We start from the raw sequence: 26003 nt of genomic DNA on the forward strand, positions 1-26003 counted from the left end.
AGGACGGCAGAGATCTTAAATGATCTCAGGGGAGGGAATTCAGGCTCAGAACGGAGGGATGAAAGATGGATGGGATTCATGGAAGTTCGTAGGAAGTGATGGGATGAAAGATTAGATGGGATTGAGGGCTGGGTCTTTTAGGGTGGGGGGAAATCTAAGAAAAGTCTGCCGGGAAGTTTTTGGCAAGGAACAGTATGAGAGAACTTCCTGTCAAAATGTGGGGTGAGACCGAATGAGGCTGGGAGTCTTCTATCCTGAAAAGCACGTAGTGGTCAGGGGGTATGGAAGGAGTCTAAGCTAAAGGCTAACCTCTGGAGGGTCACCCCAAAAGTCTGGAGATTATCATCAAGGAAAGCCGATTGAGTGTCCCACGGAGGACAGACTCTTAGATTTCTTCTCTCAGTAGTCCAGAGCTATCCACCAAAGTCTTTCCTGACTGGCTACATCCCTAATCACATCCCAACAAACTGCCTGTCCAGGACAGGGCTGACTGGGTCACAAAGGGTTGCCTGATGCTGGGCATTGACTTCGTCATTCCCACTTTGCTGGCAGCCCTGGGTACCTTTCTTCTCCGGGGTAAAGCAATTTTATCAGTTATGATTTATGCCCACTAATAAAGTCCTTCCCACCTCACTGTCAGCTGTGCAACAGATCAAAGGTGGGATATTAAAATTCAGGCAGTTTCTGCTAGCTCCTGAGGCAAATCTGATTCCCATTCTCCCTTCCATCTGTCAGGGGAATTTATGTGCCTGTAAGAGCTGTGGGTGGCAGGAGAAGCTCTTCTTTTGTCTACATCAAAGACCTCTGTACCTGTGCATTCCTCTAAGTCATTCCTCAGGTTTTAATCATGAGCAATATATAAAAGTAATTGTCTTCCCCCTAGGTAAACTGGGGGAAGAGATATATGGATTTCCCATCAGACCCAGACTTGCAACAGGGTGGGGGTCCGAAGTGTGACAACAACCTCTGATCTTCAGTGACTGTTAAAGGTCATCTCATCCATACCCCTGCCTTAGAAGCAGCAGGGGGATCTTCCCATCTGTTAGACTGGGCTGAATAATAATAATGATGGCATTTATTAAGCACTTACTATGTGCAAAGCACTGTTCTAAGCGCTGGGGAGGTTACAAGCTGATCAGGTTGTCCCACGGGGGGCTCACAGTCAATCCCCATTTTACAGATGAGGGAACTGAGGCCCAGAGAAGTGAAGTGACTTGCCCAAAGTCACACAGCTGACAATCGGCGGAGCCGGGATTTGAACCCATGACCTCTGACTCCAAAGCCCGGGCTCTTTCCACTGAGCCACGCTGCTTCCCAATTCCTTTCTCTCATAGGCCAGAGTCCCCTCAACGATGGAGTTGGGGTTCTCTGGCCTTTAGATACCATTCCAGCTGTGGGGCTTCAGTGTTCAGGAGCTTCAGGTTCTTATATTGTACTCTCCCAAGCACTTAGTACAGTGATTTGCACACAATAAGTGCTCAATAAATACAACTGAATGAATGAATGGATCTGGTCTGGTCACTTGATCTGGTGGTTCCTGAGAAAACTAGACAAAATCAAGCTGATCTAGGTCTTCTAGACTTACCTGTGGGGATTCTGCATTCAACCCAAACTCCAAGGTCCTTCTGATTCCGGATTGGATTGGACCTTCCCTCTCCCGGGGCACAGGCCTGGAATCTAGGGGCCAGAGTGGGACCCTGTGACTGGGCTGGGCCGGGGAGGGGCATTCTGAGATTGTCCCCCTTACCTACGGGCAGAGGCAGCCGCCTTAACTGGAAGTTAGAATTTCCAGGGCCTTTTTCTAGCCCCGACTCTGACTTTCAAAGGTGTCCTGAGGACACCTTCCCAATCAACAGAACACGCTTACCTCCCGTGATGAGCAGAATACTGTACTAAGCACCTGGGAGAGCCCCACAGAATGAGTAGATACGATCCTGACCTCAAGAAGCTTTATATTCTAGTTGTATAATTCACCCCTTGGGCTGTAGAAAAGGAAGCAGAAGTCTCAGGGTTGACCACCTGTTCTTTCTAGTCTAAGAAAAAAACATCTCACGGCATTTGATAAACTCACGAGAGATACTATGGGGAAGGAGATGGTATTTGGCCAGGGATCAGAGATGGGCAGCAGACTTCATTCATTCATTCAGTCACATTTATTGAGCGCTGTGTGCAGAGCACTGTACTAAGCGCTTGGAAAGTACAATTCGGCAACAGAGACAATCCCGACCCAACAGCGGGCTCACAGTCTAGAAGGGGGGGTGGCAGTAGTATTAATGGGGTGGTGGTAGTTTTGGTGGTACTAGCAAGTAGAGATCTAGGGGGGCTCCGCTCGTTGGGGGGAACCCCACACCGTAGACCAGATACCCGTTGTGGGTGGGGAATGTGTCTGGTTCTATTGCCCTCTCCCAAGTGTTTAGTACAGCACTCTGCACGGGGTAAGTGCTCGATAAATAAGACTGGATGAACGTGTGATCGGCGGGATTTACCGGGGCTGGCTACAGCCGGAGCGCTGTACTAAGCGCTTGGGAGAGTCACGTTCCCTGCCTCTGACCAGCTGATAAGAGTCAGGGCGGGCATTGATAGAAATAAAAAAACTGACAGTGTAGTGAGTGCCATGGGGTATGATTGAATGAATGAGTCAGGGACCTAGGTTCCAATCCCAGCTCCATGAGGCAAGTCTACATGTTTTGTTTTGTTGTCTGTCTCCCCCTTCTAGACTGTGAGCCCGTTGTTGGGTAGGGACTGTCTCTGTATGTTGCTGACTTGTACTTCCCAAGCGCTTAGTACAGTGCTGTGCACACAGTAAGCGCTTAATAAATACAATTGAATGAATGAATGAATGAGAAGTAGGAGTAGTGATAATAATAATAATAATAATGATAATGGCATTTGTTAAGCGCTTACTATGTGCAAAGCACCGTTCTAAGCACTGGGGCGGATACAAGGTGATCAGGTTGTCCCATGTGAGGTTCACAGTCTTAACCCCCATTTTACAGATGAGGGAACTGAGACTCAGAGAAGCTAAGTGACTGATTAGACTTCCCTAAATCAACCAGAAATCCAGGGGACCCAGTCTGGGAAGGGGAGGATAAGCATTTAAAAGCAAGAGTGGAACTCTTTTCCAGGGCTTGTGCTCCTGAAAGTCCCGATGGATAAGGCCAAGGCCTCTCTGCTTACTGAAACCTGTAGTCGAGTATTACTGTCTCATTTCAGCATGACGCTCAGATCCCAACAAGGCAAGAGCAGAGAGGTGAGGTTTGCTCAGCAGTGACCCCAGTTAGACAGGCCCAATCCCCTTGTTTGGGCACAGATCTAGGCCCACTTTCCATAACCATTCTCCCCAAAACACACGATTCAAATGGACCCTCACAAATAGAAGTTTCTGATAGTCAGTGCCCAACCTGACTCTCCTAGTCAGGTCTTATTGCTAACAAATGCTCCTTTGGCCACCTTGTGTATCCTGCCAGATATCCCCAAGACTGCTCTCAGGGAATAGCTGGGCCCTTCTTTCAATTCATTCAGTCGTATTTATTGAGCATCTACTGTGTGCAGAGCACCGTACTAAGCGCTTAGAAGAGTGCAATAAACAGACACATTCCCTGCCCAAAATGAGCTTTCAGTCTAGACGACGAGACCCTTGCTCTGATGACTTGTCATCTCTGGTCCTCAGGCTCCTGCCATCCCTGCTCCTTGAAGATATGTCAGCTGTCCCTGAAGTGCTCATTCTGGCTCAACCTCACCCACCTGCCCGCGGCCTTCCTTCCTCAGCCTACCCAGCGAGTCCAGGCTTTTCCTGAAGCTGAAGAATGATTGGGATCATGGTGGCATTGTTTGCAATCATCCTGAATCCGACCCTCTTCCAGTCAGGAGAGGTCTGGAGAGGGAGTCCAGTCAGCAGAAGGGCACCTGGGATTTCAATTTCCTCTTATACCTAAAAGGCAGCTCAACATACCACATTAGTATGGAACAGGGACAATAATAATAATAATGGTATTTATTAAATACTTACTATGCACCAAGCACTGTTCTAAGCTCTGGTCATTCATTCATTCATTCAATTGTATTTATTGAGCGCTTACTGTGTGCAGAGCACTGTACTAAGTGCTTGGGAAGTCCAAGTTGGTAACATATAGGGATGGTCCCTACCCAACAGTGGGCTCACAGTCTAGAAGGGGGAGACAGAAAACAAAACAAAACATTTTAACACAATAAAATAAATAGAATAAATATGTACAAATAAAATAGAGTAATAAATATGCACAAACATATATACATATGCATATGTATATATGTGTAATACATAATAATAATAATAATTTGGTGTATATATAATGGTGCAATTATAATAATAATTTTGGTATTTGTATTTGTTAAGTGCTTACTATGTGCAAAGCACTGTTCTAAGCACTGGGAAGGATCCAAGATGATCAGGTTGTCCCACGTGGGGCTCACAGTCTTAATCCCCATTTTACAGATGAGGTAACTGAGGCCCAAAAAAGTGAAGTGACTTGCCCAAAGTCACACAGCTGACAAGTGGCAGAGCCGGGATTTGAACCCATGACCTCTGACTCCCAAGCCTGGGCTCTTTCCACAAAGCCAGGAAGGTAATCAGGTTGTCCCAAGTGGGGTTCACAGTCTCAATCCCCATTTTATAGATTAGGTAACTGAGGCACAAAGGAGTGAATTGACTTGCTCAAAGTCACAGAGCTGATAAATGGCAGCGGGATTAGAACCCACAACCTCTGACTCCCAAGCCCGTGCTCTGGCCACTAAGCCACACTGCTTCTCAAGGCACCAGAACACCTTAAACCTGCCTCAGGGGGAAAATGAAAGAGTGGAAGGAACTAATTCTTTCCTTCCTTGCCCCTGAGTGGCAATGCTGACCCTGGGGAGTCTGGATTATTGCTGTTTGGTTATAATTTGCCATAATATCGCATCCAATTCTCCCGAGATCTAAGTTCACTTCTGATAGGAAGTTAGGCACTTTGGGAGGAGCATTAACTCTTTAGAGTCCACCAGGAGATCCTCACCCTGGGCTTCAGGGCTGTCCATCACCTTGCCCCCTCCTACCTCACCTCCCTTCTCTCCTTCTCCAGCCCAGCCCGCACCCTCCACTCCTCAGCTGCTAATCTCCTCACTGTACCTCGTTCTTGCCTGTCCCGCCATCGACCCCCGGCCCACGTCATCCCCCTGGCCTGGAATGCCCTCCCTCCGCACATCCGCCAAGCTAGCTCTCTTCCTCCCTTCAAGGCCCTACTGAGAGCTCACCTCCTCCAGGAGGCCTTCCCAGACTGAGCCCCTTCCTTCCTCTCCCCCTCGTCACCCTCTCCATCCCCCACAATCTTACCTCCTTCCCTTCCCCACAGCACCTGTATACATGTATATATATTTGTACATATTTATTACTCTATTTATTTATTTATTTTACTTGTACATATCTATTCTATTTATTTTATTTTGTTAGTATGTTTGGTTTTGTTCTCTGTCTCCCCCTTTTAGACTGTGAGCTCACTGTTGGGTAGAGACTGTCTCTATATGTTGCCAACTTGTACTTCCCAAGCACTTAGTACAGTGCTCTGCACACAGTAAGCGCTCAATAAATATGATTGAAGATGATGATGATGATGTTAGTGCCTGGTTGGCACCTAGGCACCATGGTAGGCAGCACACATAAACAGTCCTTTAAAACTTAAAAGAGTTGATGGTCTTCCCTAAGTGTCTAACTTCCTTCTAGATATTTAAAAAAGGCTAGGGTTGACTCAAAGCCCGGTGTGGAAAAGTTGATCTGCAATGGAGGAATGCAAGTTCTCCCTGGAATCAGATGTTGGGTGGCAGCGCCCATTAGGAATGCTCCACTGCTTCCTCCCAATCCATCCTGGAGCCTCAGTGGGTGGGACTCTAGAGAGCAGCCAGGTTCAGAGCTGGGGAGGGATGGGGCGGGGGTCACAGGCCCTGCCCTTGCCCCGGCTCTCCTTGCTCCTGCATGCCCCAGCCACGCCCTTCCTCTCCCCTTGTTGTCCTACATTCATTCACTCAATCATATTTATTGAGCGCTTACTGCGTGCAGAGCACTGTACTAAGCGCTTGGGAAGTATAAATTGGCAACATATAGAGACGAACGTGAAGAGAAGCGGCATGGCCTAGTAGAGAAAGCACGAGGCCTGAGAGTCAGAAGGATCTGAGCTCTAATTCTGGCTCCGTTCCTTGGCTGCTGTATGATCTTGGGCAAGTCACTTAACTTCTCTGTGCCTCAGTTCCCTCCTCTGCAAACTAGGGATTAAGATTGTGAGCCCTATGTGGGAAAGGAACTGTGTCCAACCCAATTATCTTGTATCTACCCCAGCACTTAGTACGGTGCCTGGCGCATCATAAACACTTAACAAATGTCACAATTATTATTATTACGGTGGCAACTGCCCAGACCTTCATTCTCCAGTAGGGCTTAGGATTCTTAAGGCGCAGGCCTCTGCCCCAGTAGCTCTTCCTCAGGAATGGCCCTGCCTTTGAGAGTGTTGGGTCAATATACTCACTCAGACCCTGAACTTCCCCCAGCTCTTGGATTTCCCACCAAGGATCTCGCCCTGTCCCTTTTCCTGTGCTTCCCCCCATAGTACAGATGGAGAAATAGAAACCCAGCGGTTGGACTGCTCACCCATCGTTACCTAGCACAGGAGTGACGCCAGGAGGAAACCCCAGGCCTCCCACCTCTCTCTCAGCTCCAAGGTCTTCCCACTCAGCCAAGCCTCCTTGCTCCAAACCCTGGTCTTGCCCTCTAAGTTAGCAGGAGAGTGCCTCCCCCACAGCACAGATGTTCCAGAGGGGAGTCTGTTATCCAGACCCTCCAGCTCCACAGATGTGCAGATGAGAACATATGGGGGCTTGGCAAAGGGTGGCGGAGCCTGGAGGGGGAGAGGGTGCGGCTGCTTTGGCCTGGCAGGTGCTTATCCCATCAGGAAGGTTTAGGACTCTGACCTAGGCACCTGGACTCAGAGGCAGCACAGTCAAAGGACCCACCTGGCAGGGGAAAACAAGTTCTGGGATCCAGTGTGCCATCTCACTGTTTTTTTTTTTTTCTTTTAATGGTATTTGCTGAGTGCTTACTATGTGGCAGGCACTGTACTAAGCACTGGGGTAAATACAAGCTAATCAGGTTGGACACAGTCCCTGTTACGCTTGGGGCTCACAGCCTTAATCCCCATTTTACGGACGGGCTAACTGAGGCAGAGGAAAGTGAAGTGACTTGCCCATGGTCACACAACAGACAAATGGCGGAGACAGGATTAGAACCCAGATCCTTCTAAATCCCCGGCTCATGCTCTGTCCACTAAGACATGCTGCTTCTGATCTTGCCAACGTGGGTGCTTTTTTATGGTATTTGTTGAGTTTTTGCTCTATGATGGAGTTGAGATTAGAACTCACGTCATGCTCTTTCCACAAGGAAGGAAGGGCCAACTTCCCGGCCTCTTCTCTATTTCAATCACTGGGCTGGTGAATTTGGGATCTTTGCCCTCCTTAACCATGTTTCCTGTCTCTTTCCATTTCAATCCCCTGTTAGATTGCAAGCTGCTTGAGAACAAGGGTTGCAGCTCTCACTTTTTAGACTGTGAGCCCACTGTTGGGTAGGGACTGTCTCTATATGTTGCCAACTTGTACTTCCCAAGCGCTTAGTACAGTGCTCTGCACACAGTAAGCGCTCAATAAATACAATTGATGATGATGATGACTTCATCTCAATGCTCCCCATGCACTGAGCACAGTGCTCTGCTCACAGAGATGCTCAGTGAAGTCTGTTGATACTGATGATGGCATCAGGCTGCTCTCTCTTTGTGCCCTCAGACTTAGAGCACCTTGGCTCTCCTCTCCAGGTGTGGTTTTTTTGTAAACTCAAGCTGCTTCTCTCTCGAGGCATATATCTCTGTTCACTTGCATCTAGGAGCGACTGTTCATCATTCATTCAGTCATATCTATTGAGCGCTTACTGTGTGTACAGCACTGTACTAAGTGCTTGGAAAGTACAATTCGGCAACAGATTAGGAGACAGTCCCTACCCCACAGTGGGCCAGCTCTTCGTGGACTAGGACTAAGTCCCCTCCTTCCTCTATCTTTATGCCTAGCACAAAGCTCTGCCCTCAGCAGGTGATGATGACGATAGCATTTATTAAGCGCTTACTATGTGCAAAGCACTGCTCTAAGCGCTGGGGAGGTTACAAGGTGATCAGGTTGTCCCACGGGGGGCTCGCAATCTTCATCCTCATTTTCCAGATGAGGGAACTGAGGCCCAGAGAAGTGAAGTGACTTGCCCAAAGTCACACAGCCGACAACTGGCGGAGCCGGGATTTGAACCCATGACCTCTGACTCCACAGCCCGTGCTCCGTGAGTCCGGACCCGGGCGGGCGGTGCCCTTCCTACCCCTCCCTACCCGAGAAGCAGCATGGTATAGTGGATAGAGCCCGGGCCTGCGACTCAGAAAGTCATGAATTCCAATCCCGGCTCTGCCACAACCCTGCCGTGAGACCCTGGGCAAGTCGCTTCACTTCTCTGGGCCTCAGTGACCTCATGTGTAAAATGGGGACTGAGAATGTGAGCCCCTTGTGGGACAGGGACTGTGCTGAACCTTGATTAACTTGTATTTACCCCAGTGCTTAGAATAGTGCTTGGCACATAATAAGCTAACAAGTACCATAATTATTATCTCAAATCCCAGCCCCGCCAACTGTCAGCTGTGTGACTTTGGGCAAGTTACTTGACTTCTTTGTGCCTCAGTTCCCTCATCTGTAAAATGGGGATTAAGACTGTGAGCCCCACGTGGGACAACCTGATCACCTTGTAACCTCCCCAGTGCTTAGAGTAGTGCTTTGCACATAGTAAGCACTTAATAAATGCCATTATTATTATTATTATTATTATTATTATTATCATTATTATTATTATTATTATTTCCACTGAGCCACGCTGCTTCTCGACCAATACAGAGCACGGTCGGGCTCAATCTCTGGCAGCTGCTGTGTCTCAGGGGGAGGGTGGTGAACCGCTGGGGTCACTCACTCCTTCAAGTGCCCCTAGCTAACTGGTCTCTGGAAGTTTGCCTCATCCACTCCCCACTCCTCCCGCCGCAATAACAGGTGGCACCAGACCCGGTCCAGACATGTGAGTTGGATGGGCAGGGCTTCTCCTCTCCAGGCTCCCCAGGAAAGACTTCCAACCTTGTATTCCTCCCCAGATTCCCAAACCCTTCTCTGAGCCTGGGAGATTGACCCATCCACCCCTCCTGGACTGCATCTCCCCCTTCAGACTGTGTCTCTCCCTCTAGACTGTGGGCTCACTGTGGACAGGGAATGTGTATCTTTATTGTTAAACTGTACAGTGCTTTGCAGCATGGCATAGAGCACAGGATAGGGAGTGAGAATGTCGTGAGTTCTAATCCTGACTCCACTACTTGCCTATATGGACTTGAGCAAGTCACTTCAATTTTCTGTGTCTAGTGGGATTGAAATTGTGAGCCTCACATAGGGCAGGGACAGTGTCCAACTCTATTTTCTTGTAAATAACCCCAGCAATTAGTACAGTGCCTGGCACATAGTAAGCGCTTAACAACTACCATCGTTATTACTATTATTATCATCATTTGCATTCAGTAAGTGCTTGATAAATTTGATTGAGCAAACGAATTAATGAAAGAATAAATCATCCCAGATGTGGGGGTGGGCATTTTTCTTTGATTTCCGAAGTCAGAAGCTGGGTCCGGAGCCAGACGGTGTGAAGACACCTCCGCTGACTTGGAAGCGGCTGGTCTAGGAGGAATGGAACACCTCGGTGCTGGGGACGAGGGGTCCCAGAGGCCCATAAAATGATTTCCCTTCCAAAATGCAAAAACCAGAGACTCTGGAGAAGGCCCTAAGGCTCAGTTCCGCGATGCCCCAGTCAGGCCACAGCTTGGAGCTGCTCCACGCGGCCTCACGGACATTCCACACTCCAAGCCCACGTGTTGGCAACTGGGGCTCTGAAGGCTCATAAACCGGTGGAAAATTACTCGGAGTCTTGAAAATCCTCCCGCCTGCAGACCCGTCTTCTTCCTCTCTGAGAACGACTAGGGGCTGAGGGTGGGTCTGGACCAGCCAGGGCGAATCCCTTCTTGGGACCGCTAACTTCAAATGATGATTCCACCATTTGCCCAAGGATGAGATGAAAATCTGGCTGAGGCCTTTTACCCTCCACACCCTCAGGCCCGGGCCGGACCATGCCCACCCAGCCCAGCAGACGGAAGCTTCTCCCGTTCCTCTCCAACAGTAACCTGTTCCTTCCGGGAAGTTCCAGAAGTTTTTCCTTACGTTTAACCTCAACCTTTCCAGCTGCAGTTTCAGGCCCATTTCCTATTTGGAAAGTCAGTCACGTCAGCTTAGAGCTAGGAATTGAATCTCAGCTTAGAGCTAGGAATTGAATCACAGAATTGGATGGGAGAGAGGGCCCAGAGAAAACCTAATGGTGGACAACTACCCAGTCCTGGCTTGGTCATGCAGCTCAGGTCGGATACCAAGAGGATTCCCAACCCTCAGCTGCCCGACTGGACCTAGGGCCAGGAAAGAGCACAGAAGACTTCAGCATAGCTTCACTGATGCTGGGCTTCCTCTCTACCTAGCAACCTGAGCAAATTCCCATGCTGTCAAGTGGAACTTAGGACATCCTAAGGGCAAGGCTCCCGGGGATAGGTGACTTCCTGAGTGATGTCACTAGAGGACCAGGTAAAGATGGAGCTTTGCGGCCAATCATGGCTGCTTCCTAGCATCCCTCTGACTCTAGAAAAGGTCAGGTGCTGTGAAGCCCCTGGGCAACGGCCACAGGTTGTCTGAAACTGGCCAGCCCCAGCTGCACTGTACCCTGCAGTGTGTCTCTCTCACATGCATACACACACATACGCTGGCTCAGTGGTGAGACCGCCCCTCTGGCCAGCAGAACCCCTTTATTTTCTCAGTGGGTAGCAACCACCCATTGGATTTTCATCTGGGCACAGTTACACACATGCCCCAAATTACTCTATCGACGGAGAGTCCAACTCCGAGCTGGTTGGCTCCCAAGGAACCCAGGCCTCTGGGGCCCTCCCACCCGGCTCAGGCCTGGGCCTGCAGTAGCAGCCGGGTCTCACGCCGGGCCCTGGAGGTTCACACCCAAGTTGGGGAGGCACATTCCAGCAAGTTGGGGGACCCTCCGCCGAGAACTGCCCTCGGGGCCTCTGGCCGCCGAGACGCGGCCGAGCTCCAGTCGTAGGGACGGAAGGCGGAGGCGAGCTGGGGTCCGGGGGCCAGGGCCAGCGCAGACGGGTGTCCGCGAGGCGCTTGGGTGGTCTCCCCTGGGCCTGTAATCCACCCAGCCCAGAGCTTGGAACAGACGCCAACACCCAATCGGGGCCTGGGACCCAGACGTTGGCTGACACTTTCTTGGCACCCCAAGAAGGCAAATTACCCCGTGCACTCATTCCCGCCCGCTGCAGGGGTCTGCTCCTCATGTTCGGCTTCGTGAGCGGCTCGGAGCCACCGCTGCTCCAGCCGTAAGTAGCAATCAGCTCCCGGAACCCGGGGGAATCCAAATAAAGCAGCGTATAATCAGGACATTAAAAATAGTCGGGCCTTCTGTGTCTCGTGCCGTGGCCTCTCTGGGTTCCACCGGGTGGGCAGGAGGCTGCGGACCAGGAGAGATGGGCTAAGCCCACTGGGGAATAGCAAGGCTTACTAGTGGAGAAACTGACCCAGAGGATGAATGGCAGAACTCCCTGGAGGTGTGGGGGGGAGAAATGGAGGGCAAAGAGGGCCCAAGCGCTTAGTACAGTGCCCTGCACACAGTAAGCGCTCAATAAATATGATTGATGATGAAAGAAAGTTCCCGAGGTCATCTCTTCCATTCCCCAATCCTTTTTTTTTAAACACAGTATCCAACTCCCAGGGATGGCGGGTCACCCATCCCACCCTCTCACTCTAACCCCAATCCTTCTCACTTCACCACTTTAGGAATCCTTGAAATGCCAAAGACCTCACCTTCCCTCACCCCAAAACCCTAACCCCATCACATTAAAGGGCTAGGAGGGATCCAGTTATTGGACACACTCAGGAAAGATGATCATGGTTTGCTCTTCCTCGATCTGGTGACAGGCAGGAAATTCAGATGCAAAACTGCCCCTTCTAACCCAGATCCCCAGGGAATTGTCACTGGGAACCGGATTTCTTGTTGGATGTTGACTTTCCCAGTTGCCCCACTCACAGGCCCAGGGAGGAGAGGGTGCTGAGGAGTGGAGCCCAATTGCCCTGGGTATCCTCACAGAGGGTACTTGTACATAGCTTGTACTTCCCAAGCACTTAGTACAGTGCTCTGCACACAGTAAGTGCTCAATAAATACGATTGAATGAATGAAGAGGGGTTGTGGGTGCCATAATTCCTCTCTCCCACCCTCCCTCCAGGTGGGTACTCGTCACACACATTCACTGTTGCCATGCCCTTGGAGGAGCTGGAATGGATGAGGGAGAGCTGAGCTCAGGGACCATGACACCGCCAGTCCTACCACCACTTCCCATGGCAGCTCCAACAGGTGGACAAATGTGGGGCAAATGTGCTAGAGAGTCAGAAGGTCTTGGGTTCTAATTCTGACTCCACCACTTGTCTGCTGTGTGACCTTGGGAAAGTCACTTAACTTCTCTGGGCCTCAGTTACCTCATCTGTAAAATGGGGATTGATGCTGTGAGCCCCATGTGGGACAGGGACCGTGTCCAACCCAATTTGCTTGTATCCACCCCAGCACTTAGCACAGTGCCTGGTACATGGTAAGTGCTAAATAAATACTATAAGTAGCCATGTGATCATGGAACAGACCCTCTGAGCTCTCTGGCCTTTCTCCCCAGAACCTCAACTCTTCACCTAAAAGAGGGTCTCATCCTTCCATGGCAGAACAGGGAAGACCCAGGACCGGAGGGTCTGGGCAGCATATCAAACATCACCCAGGGAATAGTAGTAGTAATGGCATTTATTAAGCACTTACTATGCGCAAAGCACTGTTCTAAGCGCTGGGGAGGTTACAAGATGATGAGGTTGTCCCACGGGGGGCTCACAATCAGGGGCGGACTCTGCCCAAAGAGGGCCTGAGATCCCATGGAACCCCACGAGACTCTCTTCCTGCCCTCGGCTTTCCACAGCTTCCTTCCCCTCAGAGACAGGAGGCCAATGTGTTTTAGATTTGATTTCATTTTGAGGAGGGTGCAGGGGGAGGAGTATATATGCCTGTGGGGACGGGAGGGGAGTGTGTGCACATGTGCTTGAATTCAAATTTCAAGTTTTGAACCCAGCACTGTTACCGATTAATTTCCTCAATGTGACCCTGAGAGTCCATGTGGTTGCCCTTGGTAATTATCCATTTTCCCCCTAGGGTGCCTGGGCTTTTCATGTTTCTCCACTCCCTGCCCCTCCTCCACACCCCAATTTTCCCATTGTGCTTTTTGATTTCTCTCAAGGGACTTCTGGTTGGCAACTCTCTCCGCCATCTTGTGTTTCCCCCTCCCCTCACCTCAGACCCACGTTTCCTTTTAACTATTTTTCACTTTTCCATGTGGTCTCCCTGACTCTCTCCCCCTCCCCTGGGCCCAGCCTTGCCTCTGTTTTCCCTCCATGGCTCTACTGGCTTCTCGTGGTTTCCCTTGGCCTCAGCTCAGACTTGACACACAGCTGGCGTCTCCACCTCCCTCCTGCTCCAGGGAGCACGTGCACCCAGAGTTTGGGGGAAGACTGTCACTCCAGGTGGTTTCCTGCCAATCCCTGGGCCAAACCAAACAGCTCATGCCTTGTGTTGGGCTGTGGGCATAAAGGAGGGCCTGGAAGTTGACAGTCCTTCTTATAACTCTAACCTTAATCTCGCTTGCTTCAACTCTTGCATTCCTTGCTTTGCCGGCAAGAAGAAGCAATAGGAAGTGGGCGGGGGGGGTGGGTAGGGGGATCCTCAAATGCCTCCCCTGCTGTCTCTTCCCCTTAATTCTCCCAGAAGCTCAAAGGGAAAATTCCTGGTCTGGAAGCAGAGTGCTTTTGACTGCCTGTTCCAAGGAGAGAATAATAATTATGGTATTTGTTAAGCACTTACTATGTGCCAAGCACTGTTCTAAGCGCTGGGATAGATACAAGGTAATCAGGTTGGCCCATGTGGGGCTCACAGCCTCAATCCCCATTTTACAGATGAGATAACTGAGGCATAGAGAAGTGAAGTGACTTCCCCAAGTTCACAGAGCAGACAAGTGGCAGAGCCGGGATTAGAACCCACGTCCTCTGACTCCCAAACCCGTGTCGTTTCCACTAAGCCACTCTGCTTCTCTAAGACAGGGCACTGGAGTAGGCAGGGGAGCATCCAGCCCACTCCAGATTATCTAGCTGGGGTTGGGGTGAAGGAGTTGGAAAGTCCAACTCCCCATGTGGGGGCAAAGCTAAGACCCTCTCCTCAACCCTGGCTCTCAATCCCAGCTCCGGATCACTGTGGCTCTGGCAGACTCCAGGCCCGAGTAGACAGCAGCTGGTGTTGAGGTTGGGGGCTACTTGCTCTTCAGCCTATGAACTTCTTGTTCTGTGAATCTCCAGGGCCTGGTAACTACCCAATGTCATAAAACTGATGAAGACATTGGCATATTAATGGACACTGAGATGCGGGGGTGCGGAGCACAATCTTCTGATCATATGCCTCCCTTTGTCAGTCATGCATTCCCTCTCCCAGGCTCCCCCAGGGCCAGGAGAGGGGCCTCTGCCAGGATTTACCTCACCTTGGCATTAAGTAAAGAGTAACCCGATCTCTTGGTTCGTTGGCACTCGGCAGCAAGGAATGACCCTAGGGGAAACCATCCCGTCCCTGAGCAGCTCAGCCCTGACTTGGTGCCAGCCAGGGTGCGGGGGTTGCGGGGAGGAGGGCAGGAGGGAGAGCGTGTGGAGCTGGGGTGCTAACACGTTCCAACACCTCCCGAGGGCCCCGAGAAGAGAAGCTGCCCTCTGAGGGTCTACGGAAAGGAGGCCACGGGCTTATGGCCCATACACTCTAGTGACGAGCATCCTGGGAAACCCCATGGGTGGCACAGATAGCCTCCCCAACCTTGGAGAATGACATTTCCAGAAGGTAGCGCCTGTAATGTGCCTTCTATCATGGGTCGGCAGGGAGACTAGCACGCTAACTACTTGTAGGACCCCATTCTCCCTCCTCCAGGAAGTCTTCTTGGAGATATCCCTCTCTTCCCTCTCCTCTCTCTCCTCGAGCCAGTCCTCCACCTCAACTCGAATCCGCTAGTCCAGCCTGCATCTAACCTGACTCTTGTTTCTACTCCAGCACTAAGTACAGTGCTAAGTGTGGGAAGCAGCATGGCGAAGTGGCTAGAATACAGGCGGGGGGTGGCTAGAGTCAGGTGGTCATGGCTTCTAATCCCAGCTCTGCCACTTGTCTACTGTGTGACCTTGGGAAAGTCACTTCACTTCTCTGGGCCTCAGTTACCTCATCTGCAAAATGAGGATTGAGACTGTGAGCCCAACATGGGACAAGGACTGTGTCCAACTGGATTTTTTTGTTGTTGTCTGCCTCCCCTTTCTAGACTGTGAGCCTGTTGTTGGGTAGGGACTGTCTCTATATGTTGCCGACTTGTACTTTCCAAGCGCTTAGTACAGTGCTCTGCACACCATAAGCACTCAATAAATACGATTGAATGAAAGAATGAACTGGATTTGCTTTTATCCACCCCAGTGCTTAATACAGTGTTTGGCTCATAGTAACTGCTTAACAAATGCCATAATTATTACCTTGCCTGCCATTAGTAAGCATTTAACCAATCCCACAGTTATTATTAACTCAGTTTTGTCAAACCTGGATTTATCTGGGCTTCCCGATATGGACTGTCTGTTTGTGATTCACCCTCCTCTCCCTGGTTCAATTAAAAGCCTGTTCCTTCCCTAACCTGTGTCTGTTCTCTAACATGGACCTCAAGGTGATGGGGCTGGAAGTCCAGATTCCCAGATCCTGCCATGAACTGGTTCACTAGTCCCCCACATGTGGAGCCTCAGTCTACCTCGCCACCTCTACCACCTGGATCCAATTATGTACATACACAGCACTTACACCCACAGCCATCTGTAATATATTTTAATGTCTAGTCTATAAGTTCTTTGTGGGCAAGTATCTTGTCAACCTACTCTATCATACTGTACTCTCCCAAATGCTTAGAACGGTACAAAGTGAGCATTAATTGATGGAATGAGTGGGGTTTCTCTAAGGGAGAGAAAAGGTGATTAGGTTAAAAAATGGGACCTGAGGAAGAATAAGGTAATGAGGACTATCCAGCATGAAGAAGAGAAAACTGAGGAAGTCTCACCAACAGTTCTCCATCTAGGAGAGGTCATTATACAGAGAAGGGGAGCCAGCTGTGTCTCTCTCCCCTGAGGACTTGACAAAAGGAAATATCTTGTACTTCTTGAAAGTGAAGGATGTGAGATACTGAGATGGGGGCCTGGAAGGGTTGGGGGTGGGTGGGTAAGGGGGCAGGAGGACAGAAACAATGTGGTCTAGTGGATAGATCATGGGTCTGGGAATCAGAAGGACCTGGGTTCTAATCCTGGCTCTGCCACATGTCTGCTGTGTGATCTGGGGCAAGTCACTTAACTTCTCTGGGCCTCAGTTACCTCATCTGTAACCGTGCTTAGAACAGTGTTTGGCACATAGTATGTGCTTAATGAGTTCCATAATTATTATTATTAGGGGGCAGGGTTTTCCTGTATATCTTGATAAAAAGGCAAACCACCCTTTTGCCCCACTATCTGGCTTGGCTGAGGTTTTCCACAGTTCTGTTAGGAGGCAGGAGGATGGACATCATGACTTTGGAGGGAGTGTGGATTGTTGGCTTTCAGAAAAGTCCAGAGGCCTACCGGATCCCTAGGATTCTCTCTCGCTGGTAAACGTTCATTCATTCAATCGTATTTATTGAGCGCTCACTGCGTGCAGAGCACTGTACGAAGTGCTTGGAAAGCGAGTCCAGTGAGGGACCAGGAGCTCCCTTAGAGAGGTTCTAAGAAGAGAATGGGTCACTTCAGCTGTTCCAACAAGGCTGAGGCCCTGGGTGTCCAGTATGCCCTGGGGCCACCTGGTTGGGTGTGGTCCAGCTGACTGCCTCATCTCCCTGCAATGTTGTGTCACCTACTGAGACAGGCACAGAGGTTGAAATTACCCCCCACCGCCCCAGGGCTGTGCCCCGCCTGCCTCTCCTTGATCTTTGATCTCCTGACGCCTAATGGACAGCCCTGTGATCCTGACTCTGTGGACGTCACTGGGCAGTCCAGCCCTGCACAATAGATGGTTCTGGGCCAGATTCATTCATTCATTCAATTGTATTTATTGAGCGCTTACTGTGTGCAGAGCACTGTACCAAGCACTTGGGAAGTACAAGTTGGCAACACACAGAGACGGTCCCTACCCAACAACGGGCTCACAGTCTAGAAAGGGGAGATAGACAATAAAACAAAACATGTGGACAGGTGTCAAGTCGTCAGAACAAATAGAATTAAAGCTAGATGCACATCACTGACAAAATAAATAGTAACTATGTACAAGTAAAATAGAGTAATAAATCTGTACAACATATATGCAGGTGCTGTGGGGAGGGGAAGGAGGCAGGGCAGGGGGATGGGGAGGAGGAAAGATATACTACCAAATCCCTGGCTGCAGGTAACTGCCAGGCTGAAGAGCTCATTGAGAGCAGGGGCCCCAGGGAACACAGGCAGGAGAGAGAAAGAGAGCGAGAGTGAGCCCCTTCTAAACTACTATGTCTGAAGGAGAGCAGAGTGCCATGGAGCACAGAACAGAAGGAAGGGAGCAGCCAAATGGGCCTCTTAAGATGTTCACAATAAGCGCTCAATAAATGCAATTGAATGAATGAATGAATGAATGACACCCAAAGCTGGTCGAGGAATCGGAGCCAGGAGAAGCAGAGACAAAAGCAGCTGCAGCAGAGAGGAGAAGAACCAGAGTAGGAAAGGAAGGGCCTAGGATAAAGGTACCCTTGCAGGAGTGGCAGGAATTCTCCCATCACAAGCCTTCACTGTTGGGTGGGTCCATTGCCTTTCCCTTCTCAGACAGCCCAGCAGCTGACCACCGTGCTCTATCTCTTGGTGGGATGAGGGGAGGGTCCTGGAGGGCTTGAAAATGGTGACCAAAAGAGTGAAACCATCTTCAGGTATTTTTTAATTCCTCTCGCCCTGGGCAAACCTTGGCGACTGGGGGGGGTCAAAGTTCCTAGCCTAGAGAAGAGGCAGACACCACAGACCGAGCAGCTCCAGTCCCTCCTCATCCCTGGACAGTGCAGTCCTTCTCCCCACTCCCAATCAATCAATCAATCAATCGTATTTATTGAGCACTTATTGTGTGCAGAGCACTGTACTAAGCGCTTGCGAAGTACAAGTCGGCAACACATAGAGACAGTCCCTACCCAACAGCGGGCTCACATGCTGGCCCTCTCCAGAGGCCACTGGGAACAGGGTCATAGCCTTTAGTCCCAAGTACCCAAGACCTACGCTCCTAAAGTAAATGTCCAACATCTATCACCCCCATACACTTCACCAATGCCCTCAGCCCCTGCTGGCTCAGACTGGGCTGGTCCAGGCTAAGGGGGGGCCTGAAGGGCTGGGCCTAGGTCAGCTCAGAAGCGATGGAAGCTCTGAGTAGGGAATCAGGGAGGGGAGTCACGGCAGGGGAATCACAGGAGTTCTTGGTGCAGATAGTGACTGGTCAGAGTTAGGGAAATAGGCCTGCCCAGGAAGTGGGGGTGTCTGGGATGAGGTCTCTAACACAAGCCAGACCCAGCCTCGGCCTCCCAGACTTTCCCGCTTCTGAGGGCGGAGTCAGTGCCCAGACACACCAAGGGCAGTGGGGAAGAGCCAAAACATCAGGGCGGGTTCCGATCCCAAAGGTGGTGGGAAGGTCAGAAGCGGGAGGAGGGGGAGTCAGCCCCCACAGGGCCTTTGCCAGGACTTAGGGCCGGCATCCTGTCTACCCCATGGCTAACCGCTGGTCGCTGGGGTAGAACGCCCCATCCTGGTGGTCCACACGGGGAGCTCTTGTTCCCACATTTCTCCTGGGAGCACGTTCCTTCTCTGAAAAGTGTGCAAGCCACTGGGCACGTGCACACACGCACACATGCACCCCCACACACCAAAAACAAAGTAATTGTGCTGAACCTCATCTCGGGGGAGTCGAAAAGAGAGCTGGAGTGAGGTGTGGGGGCCAGAGGGTCCAGGACAAAGGGAGGGCCATATGACTCAGACCCAGGGAAGCCGCCCGCCCCAAGACACGCCTCGCCGGAGCTCAAAGTGTCGGGGCTCTAATGACTTACAGAGACTGGAGGTTAGGAAGCTCCCACAATGCCTCAGCAGGGATGCGGCCCAGCTGGTTATTCTGCAACATCCTATAATTAGAAGAGAAAAGGGTTTTAAAGACAGATACACACACACATACACATACACACACACACACACAGAGAACACAATGAGGTTTTCTTCCTTTTCCCCCTGGCCCCACCTCTCCCTCCCCACCATGGGGACCCAGGGCCCGCCGCTGAGGAGCCTGGGGCGGCTGCCCCTTCATTAGCAGATGGGATGACATGGTGTAAGGGGAGGGGATGGATGGCTGGGGAGGGGCAGGCATCTCCTCTCTTATCTGGGGAAACAAAGGGTTTGGTGGTAGGGTCCCTGCATTCTGGCATCTTTCTGGGATGAGGAGCTTTTTAAGGGAGCAAAAACAGTGCTGGGTGAGGCATGATTCCTCTAGCCACCTCCTCATTAAACAAGGAATGTTGGATCTATGTATCCCCCACCATGCTCCAGATTTCAATTTCCCCACCTATGACACTGGCAAAGGGATGTTTTTTATTGGGGCAAAGAGACGGAAACGTTAGGAAAGTCTTTTTGGCAACTTTCAGCTGCTGGCTTCAGCCTCCTCTCCCTCCCCTTCTGGATTTCTGGAGCAGCCTACATGACAAGCAGCATGGCCTTGTGGATAGAGCATGAGCCTGGGAATTAGAAGGACTTGGGTTCTAACCCCAACTCCACTCCCACCTGCCATGTGACCTTGAGCAAGTCATTTAACTTCTCTGTGCCTCAGTTACCTCATCTGTAAAATGGAGATTAAGACCATGAACCCCATATGGGGCATGGATTGCATCCAACCTGATTAGCTTCTATCTACAGTGCCTGCCACATAGTAGGCATCTAAATACCATGAAAAAAAAATGATCATGCTTTCCTCCATCTCCATTATGGATCAGGGCTGGCAGCTGAGGGATGCAGCTGGGTAGGGGGAAATGGAGGAATGGCAGGGGTGGGAATGACAACAAGGAGAAAGACAAGGAAGATGAGGATAAGGACAAGGAGGAGGGAGAGGAGGAGGAGGAGGAGGAGGAAAGGGGAGGAGGAGGAGATTCCAACCAGTTGGGTTTGAAGAGGGTTCTTACAAGTGGGGGAGAAATCAACTCATTTTCTTCCTGCAGGCCCCTCTCCATGGGCAGCCCCTGCTGACCTACTGTGCCACTCCTGCCCCAAACATCATCATCAATCGTATTTGTTGAGCGCTTACTGTGTGCAGAGCACTGTACTAAGCGCTTGGGAAGTACAAGTTGGCAACATATAGAGACAGTCCCTACCCAACAGTGGGCTCACAGTCTAAAAAAACCTGTCCCTCCCTCCTTTGTCCCCTAGAACCTGGGTGATACCCAGCCTCTGAGTAGACATGTGGCCAGTGTGTGTCCATGGGACATGTGTGAACCTATGTAGAGTTGGACAACATCATATGCTTCGTTTATGCTAGTGTGTGGGGTTGGGGGGGGCACTTGGAAGTGTGAAATACTTGTGTCAGAGCATGTGGAGAAGTATGGAGAGAGAGAAGCACAAATGGGTGTGTGAATGAGGGGCATGTGATGGGGCAGTGTATGGTGGTATGGGCTAGCTTGAATCATGTTGGATGCAGGAGCATTTGTGGGTATGTATGCGTGTTTCCTTGTTTGATTGTGTCTCTGGCCTGCAAGCGTCTAAGTCTATGCACTAGGACATCAATATCTGCATGCATGGTGGTGGGGAAGATGGGATGGACTGGAGTCCTTGGAGCACAGAGCAGAATGCAAAGCACAGAGCACCTCTAAGGCCTCATATCGGAGACGGAAGCAGATAGAGTAGGAACCTGGGAGGGCTGTGGCCAGGGAAAGGGCCAGTGGGAGTCAAGAGGGGCTAAAATGGCATTAAACTATCTTCATCTCACAGACTCACCATGTCAAGTTTTCAGGATATCAGGCCAATTCTGGGTGGGAGTGGGGAGACTGGTAATTTATTTTAGGGTCTGTCTCGCTGGAGAGCCTGCAGACTCCTTGATGTTAGGGACTATGTCCACCAACTCCACTGAACGCTCCCAAACAGAGTACAGTGCTCTGCACAAAGCAAGTGCCCAATAAATACTACTGATGGATGGATGGATTGATTGACAGATTAACAGGAGAGGGGATATCTAAAATGACCTCTCTAGGAGGTGGGGCTAACTGGCCAGGTTAATGTCTTCACTTCCATTCCCATGGGCTACTGGCAGTTGAGCACCGATCAGTTAGCCTGCCATGAACCTGAGCCTCTGTCTAAAGCCACCCCAGGGCCGAGCTAAGGAACCTGGGGCAAGGGTCACCCACTGCAGGCAGCTTCTGTGCTATTTTCTGCCCGGCTCCAATCCACTCTCCTGCCTCAACTTCTCCCCTCTAGAATGTAAGATCATTTTGGGCAGTCAGTCAGTCGCAGTGTGGCTCAGTGTAAAGAGCACAGGCTTTGGAGTCAGAATTCATGGGTTCAAATCCCGGCTCCGCCAATGTCAGCTGTGTGACTTTGGGCAAGTCACTTAACTTCTCTGGGCCTCAGTTCCCTCGTCTGTAAAATGGGGATTAAGACTGTGAGCCCCCCGTGGGACAACCTGATCACCTTGTAACCTCCCCAGCGCTTAGAACTGTGCTTTGCACATAGCAAGCGCTTAATAAATGCCATCATTATTATTATTAAATTTATTGAGTGCTTACTGTGGGACAGCACCATACTAAGGGCTTGGGAGAATACAATATAACAGACAGGTTCCCTACCCACAGCAAGCTTCCAGTCTAGAAGGGCAGGGGACAGGTCTACTATTTCTGTTGTACTGTACTCACCCAAGCATTTAGTACAGTGCTCCGCACATAGTACAACCTCAGGTTCTCCCCCTCCATCCCCCCCGCCTACCACCTTCCCCTCCCCACAGCACCTGTATATATGTTTGTACAGATTGATTACTCTATTGACTTTACTCGTACGTATTGACTATTCTATTTATTTTATTTTGTTAATATGTTTTGTTTTGTTGTCTGTCTCCCCCTTCTAGACTGTAAGCCTGCTGTGGGGTAGGGACCGTCTCTAGATGTTGCCAATTTGTCCTTCCCAAGCGCTTCGTACAGTGCTCTGCACACAGTAAGCGCTCAATAAATACGATTGAATGAATGAATCCCCCCGCCCTACCTCCTTCCCCTCCCTACAGCACCTGTATATATGTTTGTACAGATTGATTACTCTATTTTACTCGTACATATTTGCTATTCTATTTATTTTATTTTGTTAATATGTTTTGTTTTGTTGTCCATCTCCCCCTTCTAGACTGTGAGCCCACTGTTGGGTAGGGACCGTCTCTATATGTTTCCAACTTGTACTTCTCAAGCACTTAGTACAGTGCTCTGCACACAGTAAGTGCTCAATAAATACGATTGAATGAATGAATGAATAGTAAGCACTAAAAAAAAATACTACCGAGAAGAGGGAGGCCTCTCTTGGGCTGGGGGCCACACTGGATGACCCACTACACTCTGGAGGCAGAGGAACGGTCAAGGTGAACCTGTTGAGAGATGTTCCAGCATCTTCTCCTGTTAACCTCTTGCAAGCCGCCTCCAGTGATCTGTCCCCAAACCCTCCCCGAGGCCAAGCAGTCCCCACTGCCTCCCTTCCCACCTCACCCGCTGCTGGCACCAGAGAGAAGGGCTCTGACTTCTTCCCCTTACGTTGATGCAAGACCCAGCTCAGAAGACCAGGGGATGATGCTGTAGTAATGCTACCAGACCATCAGGCAGGTGGACAAGCCAGGGGTATTGGTGCTGTGCCTTGTGCTTCCCCACATCACTAAGCAAATAAGCATCTAAGGGAATCACTCCCCACACTCCCTGCTGTGCATCCTGTGAAGTCTGCCAAGGAGGAATCACAGGGCCCTGCAGCATGTGTCCGACAGAATGTGCTGGGGACGTCCAGAAGGCTCAGGGCCAGAGGCTCAGTGCCAACATCTTCCCTGCCCCTCCAGCTTCCAGTTCTCCAACTCTCTTCTTTCTGACTTTCCTCCCTCCTCCTAGACCTCACCTCCCCATTCTTCTAACTACCCAAGCCATCTTACCCAGAAGCCAACACACCTCAGCTCTCTGATGTCTCTTCCTCCTCCTCCTCCTCCTCCTCCTCTCACTCTGGGAGGCCCCAGACATGTCACCCAGCTCCTCAAAAAGCTCCAGTGGTTGTCAATCCACTTCCACATCAAACAAAAACTCCTCACCATTGGCATTGAAGCACTCCACCACCTTGTCTTCTCCTACCTCACTTCTCTACTTCTACAACCCAGCCTGCACACTTCGCTCCTCTAGCATCAACATTCTCATTGTGCCTCGATCTCGCCTAACTCACCGCTGACCACTAGCCCATGTCTTGCCTCTGGCCAGGAACACCCTCCCTCCTCAAATCCAACAGATAATTACTCTCCTCCTTCAAGGCACATCTCTTCCCAGACTAAGCCCTGCCTTTCCTCATCTCCCACTCCCTTTGGTGTTGCCAGACTTGCTCCCTTTGCTCTTCCCCCCTCCCAGTGCCACAGCACTTATGCTCATATCTGTAATTTATTTATTTGTATCAATATCTGTTTTCCCCCACTTTAAAATGTAAACATGTTGGGGGCAGGGAATCTGTTTATTGCTGTATTGTACTCTCCCAAGCACTCAGTACAGTGCTCTGTACAAAGTAAGTGCTCAATAAATACGATTGACTGAAAGAATCACCTCATCCATTCCTAAGGCTTCCCCTAGACCTACAAAGCAAGCTTTCAATAAATACAACCGACTGACCACCATAGTGCCTGAATGGCATCTAGACATCTTCCTTATCAATCTGCGGCATTTATTGAGGACCCTCTGTATGTAGAGTACTGTACTAAGCGCTTGGGAGAGTACAATACAACAGAGACCTAGTCCTTGCTGCCAAGGTAATTATAGTTAGGGGAAAGGCTACTTAAAGGAGTTGAGGAAATGAGGGCTTAGTCGGGGAAGGCCTCTTGGAGACGATGTGATTTTAACAAGGCTTCTGAAGGTAGGGAGTGATCGTCTGTTGGATATGAAGAGAGAGGTGAGGGAGGGGATGTGCCCAGTGAAAGGCAGGATGGTTCTACATCGAGGAATGGTTCTTCATTCTCTATAATAGGCCACTCAACTGGCGCTATCTTGCCCTTATCTTCATCATCATCAACAACAATCATTGATCGCACTCTGTGTTCAAAACACAATAGTGGGGGCTTATAGAGTATTTAGGGCCTAGTATGATGTCATGTGACTGGGAAACTTAGATTGCAGTATAGCCTTGGGCAACTCAGTCAGCCCCTCGGGGCCTCCATATCTTCATCTCTAAAATGGGGATAAAATGAGTGACCTTGTTCTCCCTCCCTCTTGTACTGTGAGCTCCATGTGGAATAGAGACTCTGCCTGATCATCCACACCTCTCAGGGTCGTACCTGGAGAGTTTCCAGTACTCTACCAGTCTCGACTATGGGAGGGGAAGTCAAGCAGAGGCATACCATTCCATTCCTAGCTTGGGCAGTGGCTAGTGAGTAGAAGGCAATCACCTACAAGTCAAAACTCACCCATACTGGGCAGCAGTGGTATGAGAAAGAGTCAAGGGCAGAGACTCAGGTTTACTACATGGAAGGAGGCAATGGTAAACAGCGTCTATATTTTTACCAAGAAAACTCTATGGATACACTACCAGAATGATTGCAGATGGAGGTGTGGCATTCTGGGACAGATGTGTCCATGGCATCGCTATGGGTTGGACCTGACTCAACAGCATAAGACAACAACTGATCATCTATCCAGATACATAGCTTAATACTATTATTACTATTACACCTAGCTTGGCTAGAATTCATGTTTTGGATAGCAGCAGAATAAAAGCATGTTCTTTTATTCAGAGAAGCAGCATGGCTCAGTGGAAAGAGCCCGGGCTTTGGAGTCAGAGGTCATGGGTTCAAATCCCAGCTTCGCCAATTGTCAGCTGTGTGACTTTGGGCAAGTCACTTCACTTCTCTGTGCCTCAGTTACCTCATTTGTAAAGTGGGGATGAAGACTGTGAGCCTCCCGTGGGACAACCTGATCACCTTGTAACCTCCCCAGCCACTTAGAACTATGCTTTGCACATAGAAAGCGCTTAACAGATACCAACATTATTATTATTATTATGACAACATACATCTGGATACAAGTGTGATGCAATACCAAAATAATCAGTTGTGCAGGCACATCCTTAGACTCAGGGTGTGTACTGCACCGCAGGTTTTCTTTAGCTCAACGTCCTGCAAGGAGAACAGGTTGTAGATAGAAGTTTCAGACACAGACCCAACCTTCAAGTAACTTATGACCTAATAAGCAGAACACAAAGCCAGGAGTCCGAATTGCTGGTGTTCTGCCCCAACTGAACCTGGGACTGGATTCCCCAGTCAGCTCTACAGTGGCAAGACACAAACTCATATATCCCCTTGCCTCTTGCTCAGACCCACCAGGAAATGCATGGAATGGGAAAAAAGCACTTTCTTGAGCCCCCCAAAAAGAAATTCAATGCTCATAGATTCATCACTTAGGTCTTGTAAAGTAGCTGGTTTCTGGAGCCCTCCCCCTCT

At 50.1% G+C, this 26003-nt stretch overlaps 1 protein-coding gene and 1 non-coding gene across 2 annotated transcripts in view; one reads left to right on the forward strand and one right to left on the reverse strand.

Moving 5' to 3' along the window:
- LGR6 (leucine rich repeat containing G protein-coupled receptor 6) overlaps positions 1 to 26003 on the reverse strand; it is a 158055-nt gene that overhangs the window by 90527 nt on the left and 41525 nt on the right. The window contains exon 4 of the mRNA XM_038749426.1: positions 19375 to 19446. Coding sequence (XP_038605354.1) covers positions 19375 to 19446 — 72 coding nt within the window. The remainder of the gene's footprint in view (positions 1 to 19374; positions 19447 to 26003) is intronic.
- Positions 24825 to 24961, forward strand: LOC119931167. Its single transcript, XR_005452024.1, has one exon. It is a non-coding gene; the product is annotated as a small nucleolar RNA SNORA7 (small nucleolar RNA).

The sequence above is a fragment of the Tachyglossus aculeatus genome, chromosome 7 (assembly GCF_015852505.1).
Source record: "Tachyglossus aculeatus isolate mTacAcu1 chromosome 7, mTacAcu1.pri, whole genome shotgun sequence".
In the NCBI taxonomy this organism is placed as follows: Eukaryota; Metazoa; Chordata; class Mammalia; order Monotremata; family Tachyglossidae; genus Tachyglossus; species Tachyglossus aculeatus.